At 46.8% G+C, this 23,465-nt stretch overlaps 1 protein-coding gene across 5 annotated transcripts in view; it reads left to right on the top strand.

Annotated features, from left to right (window-relative positions):
- Positions 1-23,059, top strand: part of SLC38A3 (solute carrier family 38 member 3) — a 149,161-nt gene extending 126,102 nt beyond the window's left edge. For all 5 annotated transcript variants that reach the window (XM_033926665.1, XM_033926667.1, XM_033926662.1 and 2 more), the window contains 5 exons: positions 3,005-3,105; positions 15,014-15,138; positions 16,875-17,019; positions 18,905-19,008; positions 21,943-23,059. In XM_033926665.1, the coding sequence (XP_033782556.1) occupies positions 3,005-3,105; positions 15,014-15,138; positions 16,875-17,019; positions 18,905-19,008; positions 21,943-22,047 (580 nt within the window). In that variant the 3' untranslated portion in view covers positions 22,048-23,059. The remainder of the gene's footprint in view (positions 1-3,004; positions 3,106-15,013; positions 15,139-16,874; positions 17,020-18,904; positions 19,009-21,942) is intronic.
- Positions 23,060-23,465: the final 406 nt, after the last annotated feature.

Here is a 23,465-nt window from a genome sequence, read left to right as displayed (position 1 = left end):
CATTTATCCGATTGCAATGCCTATCAAGTTGTTTACATCATAATTTGTCCATGTGATAAACTATCCTATCCAAATTGCTATCGCAGTTTTTAGCACGGGGAGCCAGTCCATTCATTGCCTTTTTTATTGTTTCCACTACATGGCGCCATTACCACATTACTGTATTTGAAATATTTTTTACTTTGCAGCCCATTCACATTCACTGTCTTTTTTTCTTTTACTGTTTTCACTAGATTGCGCCATTGTATTTGAAATACTGTATCTTTTACTTTGCAGCCCATTCACATTCATTGTCTTTTTTTTTTTTACTGTTTCCACCAGATGGCGCCATTGTAATTGAAATACTGTATCTTTTACTTTGCAGCCCATTCACATTCATTGTCTTTTTTTTTTTTTTTACTGTTTCCACCAGATGGCGCCATTGTAATTGAAATACTGAATCTTTTACTTTGCAGCCCATTCACATTCATTGTCCTTTTTTTTACTGTTTCCACCAGATGGCGCCATTGTAATTGAAATACGGAATCTTTTACTTTGCAGCCCATTCACATTCATTGTCTTTTTTTTTTTTTACTGTTTCCACCAGATGGCAATATTAATATTTCCTATCTGTTATTCAGAACATTTTTTCCAGCAGTATCAGATTTTTTTTTTTTTTACTTTCTCACCCATGATTTATCTACAAGCTGAATTTTTTTATTTTGTTATGTATATGTGGGTGTTTACTGTATTGACTTGCACTCACTATATATCCACATCACATTTTAGCATCTCCTGTTCATCATATGATTTGTTCTTTTTGGTTTTCGATATTTACTCCTGTTTTGGCATACGTTGTGTTTTCTGGACCTTCATTTGTGATAGATGTTACTTTAGGCACCTTTTATCAAGCTCCGTTACAGGTTTTTAGTGCAGTTCAGCACAGTAAATGCTCCAGCGCTCATAGAGAGCGGCGGACCACTTACCTCGCTGCCCCCCTAAAAACCTCTGCACTGCTTACACATCACCGTCGCCTCCTTGGGGATCTTCTCGCAGAGCTAGCACTTGAGCGTTTTAAAGGTGAGACACTGACTAGGAGGAAGACAGTCAGGCGCTCACCTAAATTAGCCGGGCAGAGTGCCCGGCTAAAAGACGCTAGGGAGAACACTGTATTTCAGTATTTATATAATCAAGCATTTATCCTTATCTATCCTGGTGGGCTCACACACTACCTAATGTACCTGGGGCAACGGGGGATTAAGTGACTTGCCCAGGGTCACAAGGAGCAGCGTGGGATTTGAACCGTTCAAAATGCTGTTGCATGACTCATATTCCATGAAAGCCGCTATTCTCACATTACCCTTCTCCTCAAGTCGCTTCATTGGCTCCCGTCCATTTCCGAATGCAGTTTAAACTCTTCTTGCTGAGTTACAAGTGCATTCACTCTGAAGCCCCCTGATATCTCTCCTCACTCATCTCCCCCTGTGCTCCTCCCCCCCCCCCATGATCTCCGTTTATCGGGGAAGCCCCTCTTATGTGTACCCTTCTCTTCTACTGCCAACTCCAGACTCCGTCCCTTCTTTCTTGCAGCGCCGTATACCTGGAACAGGCTACCTGAATCAATACGTCGGGCTCCCTCCCTAGCAGCGTTCAAATCCAAGCTAAAGGCCCACTTTTTTGAAACTGCTTTCAACTCTTAACTCCCACTCACTGCTTTCAGATACCTAGACCCATTATAATCTCCCCAACCCTGAAATGTCCTGTCTAAATTAGATTGTAAGCTCTTCTGAGCAGGGACTGTCTATTCTATGTTAAAATGTACGCCTTTTCAGCATTATAGAAATATTAAATAGTAGTAGTGAACCCACAACCTCAGGGTGCTGAGGCTGTGGCTCTAACCACTGCACCACATGTGACATTTTACTACAAATAGAGATGCTGGCAGTAATGGTCACATATGGCACTTTGTGCGAAAAGGTCAGTTATGGAAAAAGCCACTTTACATTTATGTACAGAATACTGGCAGTGAGGCATACAAAGGGCAAAAATATGTGACGGACTATTAGCAAGACTAGACCAGCAGCTCTCCAATCTCATGACCACAACGCCAACGACAAAACCTTCAGGAAAGAACTTAAAACCTTCTTGACACTTCAGATCCTAATGCTTTTCCAACTATCTACCTTGTAATCTCTCTGGGAATGCCCAGGCAAATTCTTTTGTATTCCGCCTAGAACTGAAAGGTATTGGCGGGAAACAAGACGCCAATGTAATGTCATGACATATGGGCACCCAAGTGGTATTCTACAAAGAGGCTGCTATTCCACTCAGGGCTGGTTTTAGTCTTGTTGGGACCCAGTGCAGAATTAGGCCCCCAATCCTCTCTCCTCTCTCTACCCTTCCCCCAGTATCCCCACCTCCTACTACTACCACACATAAAACAACTTTAAATGACTTGGAAAAGAGATGGCTGAGGAGGAGCCTACAAAATCCTGAGTGGAGTAGAACGGGTACAAGTGGATCGATATTTCACTTCGTCAAAAATTACAAAGACTACAAAGATTACAAAGACACTCGATCAAGTTACATGGAAATACTTTTAAAACCAATAGGAGGACATTTTTTTCACTCAGAGAATAGTTTAGCTCTGGAACGTGTTACCAGAGGATGTGGTAAAATCGGATAGCGTAGCTGGTTTTAAAAAAGGTTTGGACAAGTTCCTGGAGGAAAAGTCCATAGTCTGTTATTGAGAAAGACATGGGGGAAGCCACTGCTTGCCCTGGATCAGTAGCATGAAATATTGCTACTCTTTGGATTGGTCACCATGAGAACGGGCTATTGGGCTTGATGGATCATTGATCTGACTCATTAAGGCTATTCTTATGTACGTATTCTTATGTGCTAAAATCAAAATGGTGCAAATGATACTCTAATGAGATTTCCAAAGCCTCTTGTGCGATGATTGTATTAAAATACTTTTCCTTTTTGGTTACGGTAAACATTAATGTTTTCTCTCTCTTTCTAGCCCTTCCAAAAAGAAGATGCAGCATATTTCTAATATATCTATTTGTGTGATGTACATCATGTATTTCCTGGCGGCACTTTTTGGGTATCTCACCTTTTACGGTATGTTCCAGCTGCTGAGGATGGGAGTTTTCTTGATTTTCTTGGTCTGGTATTGATGCATACATCTGTATTTGGGGTGGGGTAAGAACAAGGTTGTTTCTTTGTCTGTCAGATTATAAATTGGCTTAATCATGACCTGCAGTTTCTAGACAGGTGAGGGGAAAGGTGGCCTTGGGATGTTCTGCTACTGAGAAGAAGGGATTTTTGTTTTATGCTGAACTGTCTTGATGACAACTAGGAGGGCAGCTTGCAAAGTCAATTCCTGAGTAAATTGTCTTTCTGATGCATGCTCATATTACAGAAGGGATGACATTTTAATTTTCTTTGGAAAAATAGCCACAGAAAGGTCAGATACTTTTCTTCTTTTGCATTTAATTCAATGTTTAAAGAAAAGCACAATGTAGAAATAATTTGCAAAACAAACAGAGAAAACCCCCACTTTTTTCAGCTTACAGTAGCAAAATAACGCTCAGAATTTAGGAAGTTGGTTAGTTTGGCAGAGAACTTTTCAGCACCTCCTCGTAGATGGAAAATGGAAAGGTACATAGATGAAAGCACGTGGGGCAATCGTGTGAGAACAAAGGAACCGAGACAAATGCACGCAGGATGTCAGCACACCAGATTAAAAGTTAAATTTAAAGCGCTCTGAGGGGGGGTGTGGGGGTAACCCCCCCTCCAGTTTACTTAGAAGTGTTGGTGCTGGGGTTGGGGGGGGAACCTCCCCCCACACTTAGAGAGGAAACTGTAATTTTTCCCAACACTTCTAAGTAAACTGAGGGGGTTCCCCCCAACACCCCCCTCAGAGCACTTTAAATTTAACTTTTAATTCAGTGCGCTAACGTCCTGCGTGCATTTGTCTCGGCTCCTTTGTCCATGTGAGATGGTCTGGCGCGCTTTAGTCTCATCACCAAAATACCATCCAGAGTCTGAACTTGTTCTTGGAGTGCTAGAACTCTCATCCTTCGTTCCTGCATATTCTATGCCAAATTTGGAAAAATCCAAAGATTTTGTCCCATAAATGTAACATTTCTATTCAGAAAGAGAAGCCACAAAACATGGTCAGTGTCAAAGTAGCATAACGAACCACTTCAGAGTCAGAATATTCAAGAAATTCAGTTAGATCTAAAGTATTTTCTATTTTAGAAGCAGCTTCTCTTTGTTCGAGGGGATGCCGAAAAGTTCTCAGCCCATCTAAGAAGAGACTGATCTGGATATGGTTCAATCAATGATCTGAAACAATGTCAAAACATAGAATATTGTTTCTGCAAATTGGCACTTAACAAAATAAAATAACAATCTTTTTAGCTACAGTGGCAAAATAATGGTTGGTTATGCTGAGAACTTTTCACCATCCCCTCGTATATTACCAGCCATAAACTCTCCTCAACTGTGGACCAACATGTGATGGGCACTGATGCAGTTGCAGAACTGGACATGCTGACTGGTACATGTCAGGGCTTCTCTCCAAGGGACACGTCTTCAGTGCTGTCCAAGGAAGAAGTTAAAAATATTTGGGGAGTAGCTCCAAGATGGTTACTTGCCTATAAAAGCATCAATTTGCTGGGACTCGGAGGAGAAATTTCAAGCTTTCGCCTTTCATTTCTTTACCATTCCCAAGGAAAACCTTGTAGCAAGCACTCATCATCAACAGCTTCCATCAGGGCATCATTTTGGCCTGAAAATGCAGGAACCTCTCCCTAGGATAATTGTCAAATATACCTCTAGAAGTTACTAGTTTCAAGTTCATTGATTTTTAATATACCGACCATCAACGAGTATCTAGCCGGTTTACAATAAAATATTAAAATAGAGATAAAAAAATAATAGTTAAAAGAAATGTCTATGGAAAGAAGGGGAGGTGGACATTAAAGACATCGACAAGACGGACTTGAAAGTGATGGATGAAAGGGGGGAGTAGGTAAAAGTTACATTATTAGAGATAAGAAAGGGGGAGAAAAAAAAAAGGGGGTAGAAAGGAAATGGACAGAGAGAGGATAAAACATTAGGGGTAGGATCTTTTCTTGAAAGCTGTTGGTGGGTTTAAGAAGAGAAATTCAAGCGCAATTGAATGCGTCTTGAAATAGAAACGTTTTTAGGTTGGTCTTAAATTTGTCGATAGATTTTTCATGACGGAGATGAGATGGTAAAGCATTCCATAGAGTTGGGGCTACCACTGAAAAGTTTGTTTTCCTAGTATAGAAAAATTCCTTTATAGAAGGAATGAAGAGTAAGTTCTGATCAGCTGATCTGAGTGTTCGTGAAAGATGCAGGGGAATAAGGAACTTGTCGAGAAAAGAAGGTTGATGGGAAAGTTGAATTTTAAAAACTAATAGGATGGTTTTGTAGGTGATACGATGTGAAATGGGAAACCAGTGGGCTTCTTTCAGGAGAGGAGTGACATGGTCGTATTTCCCTACTTTGTAGATAAGTTTTATTGCAGTGTTCTGAATTAGCTGAAGGCGTCTCGATTCTTTTTGAGTAATTCCATTGTAGAGAGAGTTGCAGTAGTCAAGATGAGAGATAACTAGTGACATTCATATCACATGGCTCGACAGAATGCAAAGAAGACACACAGAGTTCGCATTGCAAGATTACGCTGTCTCATCATAAAGCAATGCAGATAAAGGCCAAATGGCCCATCCAGTCTGCCCTTCCACAGCATCCACTATCTCTTCCTCCCCCTAAGAGATCCCAAGTGCCTGTTCCATTCTTTCTTGAATTCAGACACAGTCTTTGTCTTCACTACCTTTACCAGGAGACTACTCCACTCATCTACCACCCTTTCTGTAAAAAAGTATTCTTTAGCACTCTCCAGACCAGTAGAGGTTAACTTTACGAATGGGTATATATCTAATCATGACCAGCAAGTGGAGACTGAAAACAAAACTTTGGGACAGTATATCCTAGCCCCTCCTCTCTATTTCCCTCAGTCTTCTTTCAGTCTCCAGCAGGTGTTGAGTGATCTGTACCCATCTCCCTTGGTAGGGCTGTTGGAATTTGTTTAGGGGGTTTATTGTCCCTGTTTTTAGCCGGACAGAGCTTGGGCGGACTCTGTTTGGGGGTTCGTCCGACCTCGGGGGTGTTAAACCCGGCGGGTCACGAGCGGGGTCCCTCCCCCCACTTCCTCCACCTCCCCACATTTTTTTAGAGGAGCCTCAGCAGTAAGCCTTGCCCCCTAAGTCAAGCAAGGCATATTGCTTCGAGAGCCTGTGGAGTCTGTTCTGTAAAAAAAAAAAAAAAAAAAAAAAAATCCTGAGGTAGTGCTGGTCTGAAGGGTTGTTTCCCTTTAAGAAAACTGTATTTTACTGTATTTTTTCATGTAACCAGCACTTTTTTATAGCTAGGTCGCGTATGGAGCAATTGTGCCCTTCTCCGGGGGAGTAGGACACAATTTTAGTCCAGCCGCGAGGCACTCGCGGCCGGCCTGAACTCGGCGGTTTGGGTCGGTGAGGTGGTGGAGCTCCGTCGGCAGCGGCTGCAGGCGCCCAGAGCTCCCCGCCGATGGTGCCTCGCGAGTCGGCTTGGAGCAGTGGGGAAGCCCGGTCTTCCACAACCGCCCACGGAGGGATTCCCCGAAGGATTCCCTCTCAGCTGATTTTTTGACAGCTGATGCCGGCTTGCCTGCTTTAGCGGCTGAGACTATTCAGGTTTCTCAGCCGCTTCAGGCTATGGAGGGAGCTTTTTTGGCGGGAAAACCGCCATCTTCTCTGTCTGGCCCCTCCATTTTGTCTTCCACCTCAGGTGACCTTCCCCCTGTTTTGACTATGCAGGGGCAAGGTTCTGCTGGGTCCCCTGCTGTGGCAGGGAGTCCCTTGGGACCCTCGGGGGGTTTTTCTCCTGAATTTTTCTTTTCTTTATGCAGAGCCTATTTTCAGGCGGCTGGGGATCCCGGTTGCGCCCAGGGGGTTTCGGGGGGTGGGTTTTTCTCCGCGCTCCCTGCGGCTTTGCCTCTTTCGTCTGGCGTGACGTCCCCTCCGCCGCCTCCCTTGTCCAAGCGTCCGCGGGTGTCGTGGGACGAGAATTTGTGGTCGGAGGAACGGGTCGGTCTGGAGGAGGACCTGGACCCTTCTGAGGAGTTCCAGGACTCTCTGGAGGGGACGGAAGCTGGCGGCGGGTTGTCGGATTTCCCGTTCTCCAGTGACGAGGCGTCCGTGGTGCGCCTTTTTCAGAAAGATGAGCTGCCTGACCTTATTCAGCAGGTTTCTTCGGTTTTGCGTTTTGAGGACGCGCCGCCGGAGACTCCGCGTGTGGGGGACCCCCTGTTACGGGGGATCCGTTCCGTTTCCCGCTCTTTTCCTATGCATCAGGATATTCGGGATATTATTCTGGAGCAGTGGAAAACGCCGGAGACGCCGTTTCGGCTGGCGCGCAGCATGGCTCGCCTGTATCCCATTCCGGAAGGGTATCGGGCTACGTTAGCTTCGCCAGTCGTGGATGCGGTGGTCTCGGCAATTTCCAAGCGGCATACCGTGCCTGTTGAGGGCGGTTCTGCCTTGCGGGACTCTGAGGAGCGCAAATTGGAGAGCATCCTTAAGCAAAATTTTCAGGTCTCTGCCTTTGGGGTCCAGGCGGCTATTTGTGGGGGACTGGTCGCTCGCGCCGTGTTTCGGTGGGCGGAGCGGGTCTTGGATCGAGAGTCTGACGACTGGTCTCTGGTGGATCAGGAGGTAGCGAAGATTGAGATGGCGGCCTCATTCCTCTCAGATGCTCTATATGACTTGGTGCGGATCTCGGCTAAGTCTATGGCTTTTGGCGTGGCCGCAAGGCGTGTGTTGTGGCTGCGCGCTTGGGCGGCGGATGCTGCGTCCAAAGCTAAGCTTACTAAATTTCCCTTTCGGGGGTCGTTTTTGTTTGGAGAGGACTTGGATAAGTTGATTCAGACTTTGTCGGACTCGAAAGTTCCCCGTCTGCCGGAGGACCGTGCCCGTCCGGCGTCTCGGGGGGGTGCGGCCCGGGGGCGTTTGCGGGATTTTCGCAAGTATCGCCCTGGGCGTGGGGCTGCTTCTTTCCAGTCTCCGGGATTTTCCCGGGGTCGGTTCTTCCAGTGCATGCAGCCCTTTCGGGGGGCCCGTCGGGGGGCAGGAAATCCCTCCGCCGGTTCCCCCGCTTCCCGTCCTGCACAATGACGCCTTGCCGGCGCCCCCTTTGGTTCCGGTGGGGGCCCGGCTGCGTGAATTTTTCCCCAAATGGGCCGAGATCACGTCCGATCAGTGGGTCCTGGAGGTGGTGCGGGACGGTTATGCCCTGGAGTTCGCCCGCTCTCTGCCGGATTTTTTCCTCGCTTCTCCATGTCAGACTCCGGGGAAGACGCAGGCTTTTCGCCAGACCCTTCAGCGCTTGCTAGATCTCAGGGCAGTTGTTCCGGTGCCCCCTCCGGAGTGGGGCACGGGCAGGTACTCCATTTACTTTGTGGTGCCCAAGAAGGAGGGGACCTTTCGGCCCATCCTCGATTTGAAAGGGGTCAACAGGGCTCTCAAGATTCCCTCTTTCCGTATGGAAACTCTGCGGTCGGTCATTCTGGCGGTTCAGCCGGGGGAGTTTCTCACTTCTCTCGATCTGACGTAGGCCTACTTGCATGTTCCCATTCGGGCCTCTCATCAGCGTTTCCTGCGCTTTGCGATCTTGGGTCGGCACTTTCAGTTCTGTGCGCTTCCCTTTGGGCTGGCCACGGCTCCTCGGACGTTCACCAAGGTGATGGTGGTCGTCGCGGCAGCCTTGCGGTCGGAGGGCATCCTGGTACACCCCTACCTGGACGACTGGTTAATTCGGGCAAAGTCGTTGCAGGAAAGCTCCCGGGTTACTGCTCGGGTGGTGGAGTTTCTCCGGTCGCTGGGCTGGGTGGTCAACCTTTCCAAGAGTCGGTTGGTCCCGGCTCAGCGTCTGGAGTACCTAGGGGTGCTGTTCGACACCTCCTTGGGGAGGGTCTTCCTCCCAGAGGGCCGGGTGAGCAAATTGCAATCTCAGATTCGCCTGCTTTTGGCGTCCCGGTGTCCTCGGGCGCGAGATTTCCTCCGGGTCTTGGGGTCGATGGCGGCGTCCCTGGACGTGGTGAGGTGGGCGCGGGCCCACATGCGTCCTCTCCAGTATGCTCTGCTCCGGAGGTGGTCTCCCCAGAGGCACGGGATGGATGTTCCGGTCCCCCTGCGAGGCTTGGCGCGCTGCAGTCTGCGTTGGTGGCTCCAGACCCCTCACCTAGTTCAGGGGGTGGGTCTGGATCTCCCGCAGTGGACGGTGCTCCTGACGGATGCGAGTCTCCTGGGTTGGGGGGCTCAGTGTTTGGGTCACTCAGCTCAGGGCACCTGGTCCGCGGAGGAGGCCGCCTGGTCGATCAACGTGTTGGAGACCAGAGCGGTCCGTCTGGCGCTGTTGGTTTTCCACTCCCTGTTGCTGGGCAAGTCGGTCAGAGTGCTGTCGGACAATGCCATGGCGGTGGCTTAGGTCAATCGTCAGGGGGGCACCAAGAGCACTCAGGTGGCGCAGGAGGCGGCTCTGCTCATGGTTTGGGCGGAATCCCATCTGCTGGACCTCTCGGCCTCTCATATAGCCGGAGTAGAAAATGTTCAGGCAGACTTCCTCAGTCGTCACTTTCTAGATCCAGGAGAGTGGTGTCTCGGCGCCGAGGCGTTTCAGTTGATAGTGCAGGCTTGGGGGCAGCCCCTGATGGACCTGATGGCCACGGGTGGCAACGCCAAAGTGCCCCGCTTCTTCAGTCGTCGCAGGGACGGTCTGGCCGAGGGTCTGGATGCTCTGGTCCAGCAGTGGCCAACGGAGGGGCTGTTGTATGTGTTCCCTCCTTGGCCGCTGGTGGGCAGAGTGCTTCTTCGCATTGTTCACCATCCGGGTTTGGTGGTGCTGGTGGCGCCGGATTGGCCTCGCCGTCCGTGGTATGCGGATCTGGTGAGGCACCTGGTAGCGGATCCTCTTCCTCTGCCTCTCTCGGACGACCTTCTGATGCAGGGTCCCATTCCCATGTTCGACCCGTCTCCCTTCTGTCTTACGGCGTGGCTCTTGAAAGGGGTCGCCTTAGCAAGAAGGGATATTCAGACAAGGTGATCTCTACACTGTTGGGGTCCCGGAGGCTTTCTACCTCTCGGGCTTATGTGCGGGTTTGGCGTCTCTTTGAGGAATGGTGTCGGGCGCGGGGAGTGACCTCTTTTCGCGCTTATCTGCCTAACATTCTGGAGTTCTTGCAGGATGGCCTGGATAGAGGCCTGGCTTGGTCTTCTCTCCGGGTTCATATTGCGGCCCTGTCGGCCTTTCGAGGGTTGGTGTCAGGTCAGCGTTTATCGGCTCTTCCTGATGTGATTCGGTTTTTGCGGGCGGCCAAGTTGCTTAGGCCTCCCCTACGGCCCTCGGTTCCCTCTTGGGATCTTAATCTGGTTCTCTCTGTTTTGGTGCGTCCGCCTTTCGAGCCCTTGGACGACTGTTCTTTGAAGGACCTTACTTTGAAGGCGGTCTTTTTGGTGGCCATTACTTCTGCTAGGCGTGTTTCTGAGCTGCAGGCTTTCTCTTGTAGGGCTCCCTTCTTGGAGTTTTCTAGGGAGCGGGTCGTCTTGCGGCCTGTTCCTTCCTTTCTGCCGAAGGTTGTTTCTCCTTTTCATGTCAATCAATCGGTGGTTCTCCCGGTCTTGGGTGGTCGGGAGGGCTCTTCTGAGCAACGGCAGCTGCGCAAGTTGGATGTCGGTCGGGTCCTTCGCTCTTATGTGCAGCGGACCCAGGAATTCCGGAAGTCCGATCATCTCTTTGTCCTCCTGGCGGGTCCTCGTCGGGGAGCGGGCGCTTCTAAGGCTACTATTGCGCGCTGGATCAAGGAGACGATTGCTTCCGCTTATCTTCTGAAACAGCAGCCTGTTCCGGAGTTTCTCAAGGCTCATTCCACTCGGGGTCAGGCGGCTTCTTGGGCTGAGTCGTCGCTCGTGCCTCCAGTGGATATTTGTAAGGCTGCGGTTTGGTCCTCCTTGCATTCCTTTGTTCGTCATTATCGGGTTGATGTGCAGGCGCGTCGGGACGCGGTGTTCGGTGAGCGTGTACTGGTATCGGCCCTTCGGGGGTCCCGCCCGTGAGAGGGACTGCTTTGGTACGTCCCATTCGTAAAGTTAACCTCTACTGGTCTGGAGAGTGCTAAAGAAGGAGAAATTAGGTTCTTACCTGCTAATTTACTTTCTTTTAGCTTCTCCAGACCAGTAGAGGTCCCCACCCTGTCTGTTGTTGTTGTTGTTGGGGCTGTTGCGCGGGCAGTTTTTGGTTTTTGCTGCGGGTTCTAGTATTTTTCTAGGGCCGGGGAGAATTGAAGAACAGCGGCTGTGGCTCGGCTGGCTTAGCTGGCGAGCTGTGGGGACATTCTTCCTTCGGGAATTTCTCCTCTGCATTTTCCAACAGCATTTTGGGTATGTTATTTGTTACTCCTTTTGGAGTATTGTTTTTTCTCTCTGTTGTTTTCCAGTTCTTGGTTCTGCTTGGCTATTCGGCAGACTGAGGGAAATAGAGAGGAGGGGCTAGGATATACTGTCCCAAAGTTTTGTTTTCAGTCTCCACCTGCTGGTCATGATTAGATATATACCCATTCGTAAAGTTAACCTCTACTGGTCTGGAGAAGCTAAAAGAAAGTAAATTAGCAGGTAAGAACCTAATTTCTCCTTTTCTTAGATCACCTCTTAACTTCATCCTATGCCCTCTCATTCCAGAACTTCCTTTCAAATGAAAGAGATTAGCCTTGCGCGCATTTAAACACCTATATCATATCTCCACACTCCTACCTTTCCTCCAAAGTATGCATATTGAGATCTTTAAGTCTGTCCCCACATGCCTTATAATGAAAACCACTGACCATTTTAGTAGCCTTCCTCTTCACCTTATTTATATCTCTTTGAAGTTGTGGTCTCCAGAATTGTAAACAATATTCTAAATGAGGTCTCATCAAAGCCTTATACAGGGCCATCAATACCTCCTTTTTCCTACTGACCATACTTCTCCCTATGCACCCTAGCTTCCTTCTAGCTTTTACTGTTGCCTTTTCAACCTGTTTGTCCACCTTAATATCATTGTACAAATAGGGAAATACACGGAAATAAAAACTGAAATGGAGACGACCCCCCCCCTCCCTTCCGCCCAAGAAAGCCAGACTGCAATGCTGGTAAAAGAAAAACAGAAATAGATTTTCTCCTGTACTTTGCAAAATAAAAATAGAAAAGAAATGGTACATTTCACAAAGCAGGTCCATCTCAGTCCGTGTTGGGGAATCCTATTTTTCTAACTGGGCTGCTTCCAGTCTTTTTTTTTTTTTTTTTTCTACTTCCAAATTCTTTTCTCGGCTGGCCTTTCCATTTCTTCTCTCTCCTCTTGTCTTTTTCCTTTCCTTCTCTACCTCTGTCTGGCACGGATCTTGCATTTTATGTTCCCTCACCCCAACACAGCACTTTTCTCTTATTCTCATTCTCTCACTTCCTAGGCCTGAGTCTCATTTTCACTTCTCACCTACCTACTGCCTTTCACTATCTCTCTCTCATTTGTTCCCCACATGCCCGTTCCACTCTGTCTCTCCCTTTCCTCAGTCTCTTAACGCCCCTTTCACCCACTTCCTTACTCACCTGTTCCCTGTGCTTTTCTTAAGTTCTAATGTTCTCTTAGCCATCCAGAATCTCTTTTTCTCTCTCTTAATCCCTTCCATCCAACATCATTTCATTGATGCCCCTTACCATTCAACATTTCCTCTCTCTTCCCCTTTTAACACTACTGCTACTTATCATTTCTATAGTGACATAACATAACATAAAATCAAATTCTAAACGGAATAACCGTGATGATCTATGCGGTTTACAAAAAATTAGTCTAAGTCACAATGAGAATCTAAAGAAATTAATTACCCAGAAACCTAGAGAACAAATAAGTCTTCAAAAGTATTCTAAAGTCCAGATATGACATGGATAGAAAGAATAATTGTTTAAAGTCTGTGTCCCAGAGGGCGACCTGATAAGACACTATGTTCATGATTATCATTTTTTTTTTTTTTTTTTAAACTTCTTTATTCATTTTTCCATCAATCAACAAGTTTACAATTTACACCCCTTCACTGAAGGGTAAACAAAAAGAACACGCAATGCAGGAGTTTTTTGGATTAAAGAATGAAAATATCTCCAACAGGGAGGGTGTTTGACTGGTTAAGACCCTGGAATAAATGCAATCAGATCTGAAGATAATTTGGGCCTCCATAGGTAGCCAGTGTAATTTGCGATAAAAGGGGGACACATGATCATATTTTTTCAGACCAAAAATCAGTCTCACCACTGTGTTTTGTACGAGTCGTGATCTGGAAATATTCTTTTTTTACAGTAATCTAGGGGCCTGTTTTACAAAGCCGCAGTAACAGCCCCGAAGCCCATTGAGATTTAAAGGGCTTCGGGGCTGTTGCCACGTGGCTTTGTAAAACAGACCTTAGGTGTCCCAGTACCAGTGATTGGACCAGCAGCTTAAATACAGCAGTATCAAAGTAAGACCTAAGTGTCTGCAATTTCCATAAAGTGTGGAAAGCCTTGCAGATTCGTGTATCTGCAGAGTTAAATTCTGATCCAATGTGACTCCCAATATTTTAATCAAAGAAGAAACTTAGTATTGCACAGTCTTAATTGTAAGAGTGTCCTCATAAGAATTTTGACGGGGCAAAGCAAAAAAGAATTTTGTTTTTTCCTGAATTCAGTTTTAACCTTTATTCTAACATCCAACTTCGGTAATTGTAAGAGTAATATTAGAAGGTAAGGAAGGATATGGAATTATAACTGCACGCATCACCCTTATATCTCTCATCTCCCGGTATCCAGCATTAACCTCTCCTTCTCCCCCCTCCATCCATCCTCCTTCCAGCATTATCTATCTCTCCCTGAAAACTCCTGTCTTTGACGGTTCCTTTTTATCTCCTGTTCATTCAGTGATACCTCCTCCCCTCATTTGCATGGGCGGATGGGATCAGGTGGGAGATTGATTGGCCAGAAGGTCGGGACAAGATCTGTGAGCTTAGTGAATCTAGTCCTGAGGACCCTGGGGGAGGGAGAGAGGGGGGAGGCATCCATAAAATTTTGCTCAGGGCTACTTTAACCACCTATGGGGCTCTGAGCAAAATTATATGGATGCCTCCCCCCTCCCCCCCCAGGGTCCTTAGGGCTAGATTCACTAAGCTCACAGATCGTGTCCCGACCAGTTTGCCAGCATTCCCCGACCCGATTCACTAACCTTCTGGCCAATCAATCTCCCAACCGATCCCATCCGCCCATGCAAATGAGGGGAAATGGCATGCATAAGTAGGAAGCCCTCGATTCACTAAACAGAAGAAGGAATACCGATTGGGCTTTCCGATCCAAAATGAAGCGACCGCTGAGGACCAGTCGCTCATGTTCTTGCCAACTGCCTTGAAATCCCAGCATCAAACTAAAAAATAAAACCATCAAAATAAAACATTTTTGGAATGTCTTAAAACATCTCTCTTGCGCAAAAAGCGCAGTGCGAGCCTGTGGTTTTAACCCGTGGGTTTAAAGCGGGGCTGCACAAGGTGTGTTCTGTTCCATGTTCTTCCGTAGTCTGGCTGCACAAAAAAGTGAAACGATTCCTGAAGTCCACTCATGGGGCCAGCGAGTGCAGCCACCCCTCCCTCCCCCTTTTGTTTTGACCTCAAGCTTGTGCGGAGAGCAAGCATATGTGCAGATCGCATCTACAGGCAAAGAGGATGGTCACATAATTTGCATAAGGACCCCCCAACAACGGTTAGTTTAGTAAATCTAGGCCTTAGTCCTGTACCAGCCAGACTGCTTCCTGCTGAAACAAATGTGTCATAAAGGTGATGATGACTGTTAATTCTGTGCCTTAAAAACGGGAAGCTCATATAAGACACGGCGCTTTCGCTGTTCTTTTGTTTCTACAGATAAAGTGGAATCGGAGCTTCTGCACACCTACAGCAAAATAGATCCCTTCAACACCTTGATTCTGTGTGTCCGAGTGGCAGTTCTAACAGCGGTGACACTTACCGTACCCATTGTCCTCTTTCCAGTAAGCATGAAGATTTTGTTCACCTCTCAGGGCGCCAGTTGCTCAAACAGAAAGAGATCGGGCAAAGAAGGGTCAAAACCTAGCACAAAGCAGAGGATGAATCGGCAAAATTCAAGCAAATGATTTTACCAAATCAAAATCAGAGTATTGTTGCAAGTATGATGCTACCAACCCACTGATAGAGCACGTTGCGCTATCAAGCTCAATACAGTTCTTCCTCTGAAGATGGAGAAATCTTTCTAATCATATAATTAAAGAGACATGGGGGCATTTTCGACAGTGCATCTAAGTTCGACTTTGAACGTATCCCACAAGACGTCCAAATATTGGGGCGGGGAAACATCCATTTTCAAAACCGCTAGACATGTCATTTTTTTTTTGTTGTTGTTTTGAAAATGACCTATTTGAATGTCTCTAACTTTTTTGGCCATTTTTAATGCAAAAACATCCATGTTTCAAAATGTCCTAATCCCAGGCCATTTGGACATCCCAACACAGCAGTGCAACACCTTAGAGGGCCAGATGTACTGTATATCTCACCATATCTCCCCCAAAACCTACTATACCCACCTATGTACCACCCCATTAGTCCTTATGGCTGCAAGTGGGTTTTGATGGGCTCATAGTTAATACCATAGATGTTGTGGGCCCAAGACCTCCTCTCTATGGTTCATTAGCCCACCCACCAGGTAAGTCTACACACCTGATGCTCTACTAGGCTTCCCCATACCAGTTGCTGCTGTTCTGGAGCCAGGTATGTACCTTTTGTTCTCATTTTTCTGTGGTGAGCACTGGGGGAGTGTGGGGATGTCTTAACTGGATGCATGCAGTGATCATCGGGTCAGTTTGGGCACCTATTTGGTACTTAGATGCTTCTAAAACAGATCTAGCTCTGAACATCTAAGTTCGATTTATCACTGCCCAAAGTCCATAACAGGCCTCAAGCACACCCATCTCGAGCTCTGGATGCAGAGGCTGGGACACCTCAGTAGATGTCCAGAAAGGTGGTTTTGATTATCGGCACTTCGATGTCCTAGCGATTAGGATGTCCGAGTGCTGATTTAGGATGCTTTGTGGACTTATATTTTTTTTGATTATAAGCCCCATAGAATAAGGAACAAGGATCTTGTCCTTCCACTAGTGAAGACTTCTTCATGTGTTGTTTGGCCTAAGGGGAGGAGGGAGGAAGAAAAAGGAGAGAAGAGGTGAAAAGAGAGGACCAAAAAGAAAAAAGGAGAGAAAGGGAATTGAGGACGGAGGAGAGGAGAGATGTGCTTTTGATAACAATATAGCAATGAGCTAAAAAGAATTAAAAACTAAAATGATTTGACTTTCTAGAAATAAAACTATAATTTTGTAGAAAAGGAAACAAAATTAAAAACATTTGACTTACTAGAAACTAAAATAAACACTGAAATTTATTTATAGCCTATGTAGTTTGAGCATTTTTCCCTGTCTGTCCTGGTGGACTCATACTCTTCTCTAATGGACCTGGGGTCAATGGGGGATTAAGTGACTTGCCCAAGGTCACAAGGAGCAGCATGGGAGTTGAACCCACAACCTCAGGGTGCTGAGGCCGTGGCTCTAACCACTGCGCCACACACTCCCCAAAATAGAAGCCATACTAAAGCTGAAGCTACGATCAAAAATACAAATACTAATATTTCACCGTAACTGCTGGAAGGGTTAAGAAAGTGCAGCAGGATTCCGTGTAACCGTTCTTCCTTTTGTGGCAGGTGCGCCGAGCAATCCAGCACATGCTTTTTCAAAATAAGGAGTTCAGCTGGCTGCGTCACATTCTCATTGCCATCATTCTTCTGACCTTCATTAACCTTTTGGTGATCTTTGCACCCACCATTCTGGGTATCTTTGGCATCATAGGTAAGTCACTCAGTGAACATTTCTCACCTGATCACTGCCGACCTGGAGATATGTGAACTGAACGTCATTCATGACGACAACACTTGTGCCAGTTCACCCTTCCCTGCACTCCTCCTGCTGACCTAATCTTTCTCTGCATTTATTTCAGGTTGCTTTAGTCAATGTAGTTCATATTCTATTAATATTTTAGCTTAAATTTGGTTTCCGTGATACTTGTGTTCATTATTTTCTGTGTTTTTTTGTAATTCATCTAGAAATACTGAATAAGTGAGGCAAACCTCTTCTTATGGCAGTCCCACCCCCTGTAACCAGCCATATTGCTAATATTACACTAGAACAGGGCTCCTTGAGTCCACAGGCAGGTCAGGTTTTCAGGATATCTGCAATGAATATGTATGAGAGAAATATGCATATTCATTGTGGATATTCTGAAAACCTTAAGGACCAGAATTGGGCAACTCTGCACTAGACCCTAGAACACCAAAACTTCAAGCTGACCCAGGAGGGTGTAGGGGGTGACATCTGCAGTGGCCCAGAGGCAGGGAGGGAATAGGGAGAGAGATGCTGGACATGGGTGGAAGTAGGAAAGAGGAAATGAAATGCTGGCAGACTGGGATAAAGAGGAAAAGGGAGATGCTAGCCGCCTGGGGGTATAGGGGAAGGAAGAGGAAATGCTGAGCTACAGATACAGACAGCCTTGAGCTATGCTGGGGGGAGGAGATGTATGGCTGAAGGTTCATGTAGATCATGGGTGTCAAACTCAGTCACATTAAGGGGCCGAAATCCAAAACACAGGCTAAGTTGTGGGCCAGAACCTGCCCCTATAATAGTTCTAATTGTAACACCATTTTTTCCATTCATTTGTCATGTATACACACAATATAATCTTATTAATGACACATAATGGTTAACCACAAAATTCAGCTGCACAAAGCACACTGTAGCTTCTCAACATTCATTCCTACCAGAACACAGGTAACCCCCTATGCAAAATATGGGACCAAAAACTAAAAGTACAAACGAAACCCTGAGATTCAAGACTCCGCATGAGTACAACCTCAGAGAAAAAGAAACAAATGCATTTCTTCCTGAACAGTGCAAAATATAGACAGCAGATGTCAATTCAATCACTAAATTGAAAATAAAATCATTCCCCCCCCCCACACCTTTGTTGTCTCCATGCCTCAATTAGGTGCCTCCCTCTGGCGGGTGTCTTACTTTCTGGCCTGCTCCCGCCTGGCCATTTTATGCGGCCCGCAGTGCAATGCAGTGTTTTCATTGCCACCCCGGTGTTATCTTCTGGCTGGCTCCCTCTTCCTCACTGCACAAAGCCATGGACGGTGGCTCCTCACGCTTCCGGTTTAGGAGCAGGATGCACGTAGGAGCTGCCAGTGGCAGTGAGGAGGAGGGAGCCGGCCAGAAGATAACACCAGGGCGGCAATGAAAACACCACATCGCACCATCCCTGCCCTGAAAGGAATAGACTTAGTAGATAAAGACAGGTTGTTCACCCTCTCCAAGGTAGAGAGAACGAGAGGGCACTCTCTAAAGTTAAAAGGGGACAGATTCCATACAAACATAAGGAAGTTCTTCACCCAGAGAGTGGTAGAAAACTGGAACGCTCTTCTGGAGGCTGTTATAGGGGAAAACACCCTCCAGGGATTCAAGACAAAGTTAGACAAGTTCCTGCTGAACCAGAACGTACGCAGGTAGGGCTGGTCTCAGTTAGGGCAATGGTCTTTGACCAGAGGGCCGCCACGTGAGCGGACTGCTGGGCACGATGGACCACTGGTCTGACCCAACAGCGGCAATTCTTATGCAGCTGATTTCTGAGCTTATTTCTTTTAAAAATCTCTGAATTTTCTTCTTCTTTTTTTCCCCCCAGGAGCCACATCAGCCCCTTGCTTGATCTTCATATTTCCAGCTATCTTTTACATCCGCATCATGCCAAAGGACAAAGAACCCATGAACTCCACCCCTAAAGTCTTGGTATGTCTGATGCTAATAGGAAAGAGGATTTTTCTGTTATGTCATTTTTCTTGCTATGGTATTTCAGAGATTATTTAATCCTTGTGATAATATTCTTAACATAAATTATCTCAGTAAATACAAATGATATCTACCGTATTTGCCGGCGTATAAGACGACTTTTCAGTACCTTAAAATCCTCCCCAAAGTCGGGGGTCGTCTTATACGCCGGGTACTGTTTACATGCAGTGGCGTACCAAGGGGGGGGGCGGTGCGCCCCGGGTGCCAGCCCTAAGGGGGTGCTCCCGGCCTTGCCGTTCAATCCCCCCCCACCCCCGAAGGACCGCTCGCCCCACTGACCTTCCTGCACCACCTGTGAAGCAGTCCGCAGCAGGATCGCGAAGTCAGCGTCAGCGATCCCGCCCCTCCTCTGACGTCAGAGGAGGGGCGGGACCGTGGCGCAGGAAGCAGCGCAGGGATCGCTGATGCTGACTTCGCGATCCTGCTGCGGCTGCTTCATAGGTGGTGCGGGGAGGCCAGGGGGGCGAGCGGTCCTTCGGGGTGGGTCGGGGCATCAGGCCTTCAGGGTGGGGCGGGCGGGCAGGCAGGCAGGCTTTCAAGGGGGAGGGGGGTGACAGGCAGGCAGGCAGGCCTTCAAGGGGGGACAGGCCTTCAAGGGGGGAAAGGCAGGCAGGCAGGCCTTCAAGGGGGAGACAGGCCTATAAGGGGGGGACAGGCCTACAAGGGGGGGGACAGGCCTTCGGGGGGGTGCAGGCCTTCGGGGGGTGCAGACCTTCAAGGGGGGGACAGGCAGGCAGAAGGTTGTGCAGAAGGTGTGTGGAAGAAGGGGTAGTCTTATACGGCGAGTATATAATAAACTCTATATTTTAACTGTAAAAGTTGGGGGGTCGTCTTATACGCCCAGTCGTCTTATACGCCGGCAAATACGGTATATATTAGTCACTCCAAGTGAAGCTGAGTGGCTTCACGTGGTGACCCTCTTGTATTCCATCTATATCAGAAAGGCAACATTACTACATAAGTATGATAGGAAGAAAAATTCTACCTACTGGCCGCTTCTCGCCAAGGATAAAAGGGGCTAATGATAGATGTAACGATAGTGCAAAACCTTCAAGAGAAGAAAACACCCTTGATGCAGCCATAGGTCATGTTGAACTTGTTCATGGGCCCACCAAAGCAAGAGATAAACCACAGAAAGATCAGCTGAGTGATATTATTATGCTATGAACGCTGCATTTGATTACAGAGAATGGAGGAAAGTATGGGACGGGGAGAGGAACCCAAGCTATAGCTACGTGATGCAAAGTTTCACCACCCGGGAACCGAATCTAGGTGTCATTTTTGGCAATATGTTGAATCCTTCTGCTCAGTGTACAGTGGCAGCGAAGAAAGCAAATGAAATGTTAGGAATTATAGGAAAGGAATGGGAAACAAAAATTCCTGTTACCGCCTCTCAAAACCAGATATAGCAAAACTAGCAAAGATACATAGAAGAATGACAAAAATGATACCAGGGATGGGACGACTTCCCTAGGAGTAAAGGCTAAAGTGGGTTGGACTCTTCAGCTCGGAGGCGAGATGGCCGAGTGGAGTGGATAGGGCAACAATATAGGCAACTGCCTAAAAAGCAGCCACTGATCACGTGTCAATCACACGATGGCACTTTAGAGAGAATCGCACTTCTGTGAAACTTGGGTGCCAGAAATGTAGGCCAGGATTTTCTGTGCCTCTCTACGCCTTGAATCACAGCTGCCTAGACACTTGAGCGCACATAGCGCCACTTCTGGCATTAGCCATGCCCATAATGGTGTTAAGCATTATAAAGCACCTACAAAAGTGCTATTCTGCTGGCGCCTTTTATTTAGGTGCTGGTAGGTACTTTGTTTTGACCATTTCTCAATTAACTTAGGTGCCAGTAGAACGCCTACCAACGCTTAACTTTTGGCACTGTTTATAGAATATGCCCCAAATTGCATGTTTACTCTTTCCATAAATACTAGGACTAGGGGCTATAGACTTTTCCTCCTGGAACTTGTCAAACCATTTCTTTATACCCAGCTAAGTTAATAGGTCACCATATCCTCTGGCAATGAAATCCAGAGCTTACCTAGTTCCTCCTATTGGTTCCTACAAATGGCCAATCAGGGAGTTCCTTCAGCTCAGCCCTAAGAAAGTCCCTGATTGCCTCAGGCGCCTTAGGCCCCTCCCAAGGGAGGAGCCTGAGGCACCTTAGGCAATCAGGGCCTTATGCCCCTCCCCGTGCATCACATGAAGCACCGGGGCAGGGCATAAGACCAGCATTCGCATCACGGCAGGGCGGAGGAGAGGGAGCAGGAGGACTTTGTAGGAGGCATCGCTGGAAGCCTACGGAGCAGGAAGGACTGAACACTCCTCCTGCTCCCAACTTTAGAGGTACAGGGAGTGAGGATTTGCTTTTGTGTGTGTGTGTGTGTGGGGGGGGAAGCGCCAATGGCAGGAGGGAGTTGGCATCCCTCCTGCCATCCTGTTTCTGGCAGCGGGCATCGGTGGGCAGTGGTGGCAGGCATTTAGCTTCGGCCAACAGCGATTGAATCGCTATCTTTAGTGAATGTGGGCCAAAGGCTACAGTACGTATTTCATTTATTTATATACTGTCTGCGAGCCTGAAAGCTATCAAAATAGTGTACATTCAGGTGCTGTAGGTATTTCCTGTGCCAGTGTTTACAATCTAAGTTTGTACCTGAAACAATAGAAGGTTAAGGCTGACGTGCTATATCCGTGTGTGTGCGCTCACTAACGCCACTTAGTAGAAAGGGGCCCCAGTGATTTGCCTACGTTCACACAGGTTGCCGAAGTGGCTTTTAAACTTAGTTCTCAATACTGCTGCTTGAACTCTACTCTCTAGAATACCGTTAGCCCTACTGGTTTGGTTTTTTTTGTTCTTCCGTTATGCAGGCAGCGTGTTTTGCAGGCCTTGGTGTCCTCTTCATGATTATGAGTCTGAGTTTCATCATTATCGACTGGGTGACTGGAACCAGCAGTAGTGGAGGAAGCCATTAGTCAAGAAGCCCATCAGACACGCACCTGTCCAGCAACACATCCTGCTCTGCTCTTGAAAGAAGCTGTTTCCTAACTTCCAACAGGAACACTTATTCACTGTTAGTACTGGACAGTAGGCTGGGCCATAAATGCACATTTGAGTTTGGAGCCACTGAAGAACGGGAAGATCTTGTTTTTAACTGATGTTATTCTCATTAGTGATCGTTCTGCTGGTGAGATACAAGATGGTGTCCAGACACAGTTCGGAGTGTTAGAATCTTAGCACAATAATGTAAAGCCAGGGTACCGAGGGCTATCGATAATGCACATAATCCGGAGCGGAATAATTAAGGCAAAATAGCTTATAGCCATGTTATAAGTAATATATTAATGGGAAAATAGTGTATAGTCACGGTTGTTTGTGATATAACCATGTTAAAAAAATATACAGACATAGTACCACGGTTGTAAGGATATAAAGTCTTCATTTGACTGACAAAAGCCTCACCGAGCATGGAGCTTTTTGTAGAATACTCATAAGGGCACATCCCAGCAGTATTAACTTGTCAATAGGCAACATGTCCCAAAAGGATGTCACCACTTCGGGTTTTGCCTGTGTAAGTAAACCGGACATCTAGGATCAGCCAGTTAACATCTTTTAGTGAACTTTTCAAACACCAGACAGCTAAGCAGAATTGCCTACAATCCCCAGAGCCAAAATGCCTGTGAAGTATATGTGTATGTTGTTGTGAAATTGATTCCTCCAGAATCAAGTGCAACTGTAAATGGGATGGGACTGGATATACCACTTTTTCTGTGTGGTTACAATCGCAGCTGCTTAGATATTTGACAGGTACTTATTTTATGCCTCGGGCAATGAAGTCTGAAGAATCACAAGGAGCTGCTTTGGGAATTGAACTCACAACCTCAGGGTGTTGAGGCAGAGGCTCATTGCTATAGCCCTTGGCCTCAACTCAATGTGTACAGTATAAACTATGTTCACAAGAAAGCCAGTAAACATTTTGTGCCTGCAGTTCCTAGTGTATGCAATCCTTTTTTGACCTGTGAGCATGGAGGAAACACTGGCCCTCAGTACAGTGCATTGGGAAAAAATCTCCACAAAACACAAGTTTGCAAATAATGAAACAAAGTCCATGGGAAAACAAATGTTGGGTTCCAGTCATACATATGGTCCCTCAAAACCGTAGAAAGTGAATGATGGATCCTATGGGACAGCACTTGACAAATATATATATATGTATTTTTTTCCAAGATATTTTATTAGAGAATATAATAAAAAAAAGCTCAACGATCTTAATACCATATATAAAGAGCATAAGAAAGTAAATTGTTACATTAAATACTACAAAATACAAAATTTGGAAGCACAGTGCATATAAAAAAAAAGGGGGGAGGGAGACTAACTATTCCAGTTTCAC

This window comes from Geotrypetes seraphini, chromosome 17 (genome assembly GCF_902459505.1).
Source record: "Geotrypetes seraphini chromosome 17, aGeoSer1.1, whole genome shotgun sequence".
In the NCBI taxonomy this organism is placed as follows: Eukaryota; Metazoa; Chordata; class Amphibia; order Gymnophiona; family Dermophiidae; genus Geotrypetes; species Geotrypetes seraphini.
Note: the sequence above shows the minus strand (reverse complement) of the source record. Positions and strands in the feature narration are given on the sequence as shown.